The sequence below is a fragment of the Chinchilla lanigera genome, unplaced genomic scaffold (genome assembly GCF_000276665.1).
Source record: "Chinchilla lanigera isolate Chin_1 unplaced genomic scaffold, ChiLan1.0 scaffold00087, whole genome shotgun sequence".
In the NCBI taxonomy this organism is placed as follows: domain Eukaryota; kingdom Metazoa; phylum Chordata; class Mammalia; order Rodentia; family Chinchillidae; genus Chinchilla; species Chinchilla lanigera.
This window is the reverse complement of record NW_004955488.1, coordinates 9370912-9376768: the sequence shown is the minus strand read 5'-3', so window position 1 is coordinate 9376768 and position 5857 is coordinate 9370912. Positions and strand designations below refer to the sequence as shown.

The following is a 5857-nucleotide window of genomic DNA, read 5'->3' as shown; positions in this document are numbered from 1 at the left end:
GATGATCCTCCTGCCTCAGCCTCCCGAGTGCTGGGATTACAGGCATGTGCCACCACGCCCGGCTTGCCTGCTTTGATAACTAAACTCAGGAAAGGGTTTCGGCAATAGAAAAACCATGCCCCACTCCAGCCCTCCTCCTGGCCTCCCACCCTGGAGAGAGATGCTCCGCCAGCACTGGGATGGTGGCTGCACGGCTGGCTTCTGCCCTGACCTTACTCCTTTGAGAAGCCCTTGCACCTGGAGTCGGAGACCACCTTGTGCAGGTTCAGATATTGGCTGGAAGGGTCTGTCCTTGGGGGCTGTGCTCTGACTGACCAGCCCCGAGCAGCTGTGACAAACTCAGACCTGCAGCCCTGGCCAGGTGAGGGGCCGCCTTATGTGCGTTGTCTGGCTTCTCTCATTCTGTGTGCCGGGTGGACGTGTGCCTGGTGCGTATCCAGCACTCGGGTGTCCCGCAGATGCCCTCTGCGGCGAGGGAGCTGGCTGCTGTGCTCTGCCCCTCCCCCCAGCTGATTATTCAGTGTCTCCGGGCTGTGATGGGGCCACTGACCACACTGTGAGTGAGTGGCAGGAGACGACGGCTTCTGAAGGCTGGGCTCTGCGTGATGCAGTGTGCGTGGCTGTTCAAACCCCACCGTGCTCTGTAAAGACTTTCAGATTTCTGCGTTCTCTTGTGTCCTCCTTACCCAAGACAGCTGGGGAAACAAGAGATCGTTTAACCCCCGCCCCCTGCACCCCATCTGTGTCACCCAGGCGCAAAGTCAGCAAGGTTCAGACTGTGTTTGATGCCCCCTGGGAATGTAGCCCCTGGCCAGAGTAATGCACCAGGCCAGTGTGGGCAACCCTTTTACTGTGCCTCGTCCCAGAAGTCATTGTCACGATGACGTTTAAGTCTTTGTTGGTCTGACAAAGGAAAAATAAATAGCATTCTTTGTTTTCATTTTCAGTCCCTTAGCTACTCAGCAGCAGTAGTTCGTAGCCGCTTATTTTCCCTGCGCTGTCGTCCTCCACAGCTGTCCCCGGAGTGTCGGGGCAGCAGGCATGGGAGAGGTTTGCCCGGGACATAGTGACCTGCTTGTTCTTGACTTGCCTTTGGTCCCAGTTTCAACAATTAGTTTCTGGCCGACTTCTCCTCCTCCTGGTTACTTAATTCTCAGCAATGTCCTTTCTCTGCCGTGGGAGAGAGCTTTCTGCCAGTCTCTAGCAATGGGGCCAACTCATTACTTCTTGTCAAACAACAGAAGAAAAGGAAAAGATTCAATCCCGGATCTCAGGAGCTCATAGTCTAGGTGGGAACAAAAAACCTCGCTTTTGTAAGAAAAAATAGGTAAAGTAAGCTGATTTTACTGCTTGTACCACTAAGGTACACTTAAGGGGTGTAAACCCCAGGTGCAGGGCCTCCAGCCGGTCTCCTGTCCCGTTGGAAGTGTGGGTGGAGGATGAAAAGCTGAGCTTATTTCACGGGGGCGTGAGCATTGTGTGCTGCAGACATGGAGGTCTGGATGTGTGGACTTTTGGGGTGAACTGTCGCTGAATCTGTGTGCCTAGCTGTGCAGGTGCCTCTGAATCTGTGTGTTTAGAAGAGGTGCCTAGCTGTGTAGACAGGGTCAGATTACAAGGCAAGCCGGACATGGTGGTACATGCCTGTCATCCCAGCACTCGGGAGGCTGAGGCAGGAGGATCGTTGTGAGTTCGGGACCAGCCTGGGCTACACAGTGAGCTCAAGGCCAGCCTGAGCTGCATAGTGAGACCCTGTCTCATAAAAGACGAAAAACCCCCAAAAAACTAGAAACCAAAGAAACAGATGAGAAAGCAAGAGTTAGACTTCATTGTGTAGCAAAACAAAAGCCAGATTCACCTAGTGGTCTGTTAGAATGATCAGAAGCAGTGCTTACTCAGAGCTTGTCAGAAGCCAGGAGCTGTGCCAGGCATCCCAGCCACCGTAGTTCTTTCTTGGGTCTCCGATGTGAAAGCCGGGACCGGGTGGCACGCCACTGGATCACGCTGCTGCCAGTGGGGCGGCCCAGACTGGGGAAGAGATGAGCTGGAAAACAGGATGTGGTGGCCGGAGGGTGTACGGAAGAGAGAGGGAGAGAGAGAGGGAGAGGGGCTGGCAGTGAGTATGCGAACACATAAATAAGGCAGAGACTTCAGAGGGGGGATGGGAGAGAGGAGTCTTGGTGGCCGCCTTGGTGGATACCACGTGAGGATCACCGTGGGACAAGCCAAGACGGAGGTGCCTTTCTGTAACCTCTTGGTTAAACTCCTCTCTGATACACATTTGCCAAGTTGAAAGACAGCCCCGGGGCAGACTCCTGAATTCCCTCCCCTGTGGGTGCTGTAATACTGGCTTTGCCAGAAACTTATAGTGCGTACTGACCTAACCTCTCTTGGCATCGTTTTTTTCCGAATATGAACTGAGGACTGTGCTACGTGAAGCCGTGGCAGTGATTGGCGAAAAGGCAACATGCATGCCCGACTCAGAGCAGGCCTTTCATAAACGGGCCCGGCGTTGCTTCAGCAGGGTTCTTTTAACACCGTCAGCACTGCTGCGTCTGTGGGTTTGGGGCTTGGTGTGCTGTAGTGTCTCCCGCAGAAGTGTGGGGCTAAGAGTTAAAAGGTGGCCCCGGCTGGGCGTGGTGGCGCTTGCCTGTAATCCCAGCACTTGGGAGGCTGAGGCAGGAGGAGCTCTGTGAGTTTGAGACCAATCTGGGCTACAAAGGGAACTCAAGACCAGCCTGAACTCTCTAGCGAGACCCTGTCTCAAAAACAAAAAATTAAAAGGTGGCCCCAAAGCAAGATGATCTCTGGAAAAATATGAGGAAAAAAGAAATTTTGATTTGTCTTTTTGGTACTGTGGGCTTGGAATTTCCCAAAACTTGTGTTAGCATCTTATTCGGGGGAGAGTCCTGTGTGTGCCGGTGGGGGTGCTGGTGCTGGATGGACACAGGCCACCCTTGTGACCCCATGAGACACAGTGCGCGTGGCCAGCCTTTGCGTGCTTAACGTGTGTGGTTTTTGCTTTAGGACCCCAAGGGCAATTTGATCCAGCAGTGGCTGTCCCAACAAGGTGATCTGGGAGTCATTTCCAAAACTTTTCAGCTGTCTTCACACCCAATCCTTGGTGACTGGTCCGTTCAAGCTCAAGTGAATGTGAGTACGCTTTTGAGAGAAATTTTAAAGTGATTTAAATGATTCAGGTGGAGAAGTATCTCCACAGCCATTTATTCATTCAACAGAAAAAGTTAGTAGGAATGATTTGACAAGTTAAGATTTTAATTAATTAATTAATTGTTAAGTTTTAAAAATAAAAGGAGGAAAACATTAACAGACAGATAACCTTTTGCAAAATAGCAGAACAGTGCAGACAGTACAGAGTTACAAACAAAGTGGTAGGAAATTGACAGTGCTTGTTGTATGACATATTGATATCTTTGAAGTGGTTTCTCCTGAAAACCGATAGAGACATGAAGATTTAAATTTAAATTTAATTTAATTTAACTTTGTTTTGGTACCAGGAATTGACCTTACACTTGCCAGATAGGCGCTGTGCTGCTGAGCTATATCCCCGGCCCTAAAAGGTTTATTTTTAATTGACAGTTTATTAATGAATCATTCACAACATATTATAGTTTAATCATTCTTATTTCTTCCTGTGGTATGATGTTTGCAGATTACAATGTTTGGTATTTGAGATGAAAGATTAAATAAATAATTATGCATGCACTGAATATTTTAGGACTGAGTGATGAATAGCTATTATTACTATTTTTTTTTGTCTTTTTTGAGACAGAGTCTTGCTATGCAGTTCAGGCTGGCCTTCAGCTCACTTTGTAGCCGAGGCTGGCCTCGAACTCGCAACGATCCTCCTGCCTCAGCCTCCTGAGTGCTGAGATTACAGGCGTGCGCCACCACGCCCAGCCTGTGATAGACTGTTGATCTCGATTCATGGCCCCCTGCATCTTTATACATGGCCATCAGTTTTATCCCTTTTAATTTGGCAGAGACTCTACTAAATGCATGGCGTGATTTTAAAGAATACCTAAAGCTGTGTGTGGGAGTGCACGCCTGTAATCCCAGCACTGAGGAGGCCAGAGACAGGGAGATCTCAGGTTTGAGGTCAACATGGGCAACTTAGCAAGACCCTATCTCAGACAGAACACAACAGGACACCACAAAACAAAACACACAAGCAAAGCAAAAACAAACTGGAGGTGTAGCTCCGTGATAGAGTGCCCGTGTTCAATCTCCGGTAACAGGGAAGTTGGGCAGAATACTGAGGCAATGTTGTAGAAGAGGTTTATACTTGTAGAGAATAACATAATGTGCATTTTATTTTTTTAATTTTAATTTTTTTTGGTACATGGAAATCAAACGCAGGACCTTGTGCTTGCCAGGCAGGCGCTTATGCCACTGAGCTAAATCCCCGGATGTAATGTATTTTAATAGAATCATGCTTGTAGGATTTGCACGTGCGGTCTTTGCTTGTTTTCCTTATGTATGAGTGGTACAGCAACAACCAGATTCTAAATGTTGGAAAAGTACAAAATTAGAGAGGACAGAGGGGCACTGTTTCATAGGGAGGACGTGAGGTCTTCACATCTCGTGCGTCGTAAACGCTGGGCTATCACACTCTGGTTTTCCCAGGTATTCTTCTCTGTAACTCTGTGTAATTATAGTGAATTTTAGGAAGGTTGGGTCTTTCCTGTTGGTCAGGCACAGCACAGGGTAATTACGCACGTCCTGTTCGTTGCGCATGCCGTGCTGTCTAGTCCTGTGAGGTGGGCATTCCTACGTCCATCTTACCATGACAAGAGCATGGCCCAGCCACTGAGCAACTTCCCCAGGAAGCAGAAGTTTATCTGACCACCCATTGTCTTTGATTCAGCTTAGATGAAACAGCAGCTTTCTATTCACTTCATTGCTTTCAGATTCTCAATTTCTCTGTCAGAGCAATAATCTTAATAATAATACAAATAAGTCTTTTTTTTTTTTTGTCTTTTTGACACAGGGTCTTGCTATGCAGTTCAGGTTGGCCACGAGCTCCCTTTGTAGCCCAGGCCGGTGTTGAACTTGCAAGGATCCTCCTGCCTCAGCCTCAGAGTGCTGGGATTACAGGTGTGCACCACCACACCTGGCATAAATCTTCAAATGTGTAATGCATGTGTTCTGTAGACCCAGTTTTCTTAACTGAGGGGCTACGAGTCTTTCATTATTTTTACCTGTAGTTCACATTTTTTTGGGGGGCCACACCAAGTGTGCTTATCATCTCGTGCATGGTGCTCAAGGCTATCCTGCTGCGGGGTGGGGCAGATATGAGCGAAGGTGTGTGAGATGCATCTGAGGAGTGTGGAAGGCTAGAACAGGGCGGGATGAATCAAGGGGAAGATTTAAATTCATAGAGAAGGAGGAAAGAGCAGGTCTTTGTGAAACTTAGGAGAGGAAAGGATTTTCACAGAAGTGGGGAAAGTGAGAACCTGTGTGTGACTGGGGGTGTGGGAGGCGTTTGGGGTCCCTGGAGCACGCAGAGAGTGATGGGAGATGAGGAAGCACACTGTGAGTGTTCGTGAGTTAGGATTTTATTTTCAGTTCCCAGTTACTTTCTCAGTAGTCACTTGTTTTATTATTCATCCACCCGTGCATCCAACCATGTATCCATTCATCATCTGTCCATCTGTCCATCCATCCATTCATCCCTCCATCCGTGAATCTGCCCTTCTGTCCATATAAGCAGGCATGCATGCAACCATCCACCCACCTGTCCACCCATCCATCCATCCACCCACCCACCCATCCGCACACACACCCACCTATCCACCCTTCCACCCACCCATCCACGCACCTTCCCAACCACTCA

At 48.7% G+C, this 5857-nt stretch overlaps 1 protein-coding gene across 1 annotated transcript in view; it reads left to right on the top strand.

Moving 5' to 3' along the window:
- Window positions 1-5857, top strand: part of Cd109 (CD109 molecule) — a gene marked incomplete at its 5' end in the record, with an annotated part of 96948 nt that overhangs the window by 1586 nt on the left and 89505 nt on the right. Inside the window, 1 exon segment of the mRNA XM_013504426.1 lies at window positions 3028-3153. Coding sequence (XP_013359880.1) covers window positions 3028-3153 — 126 coding nt within the window.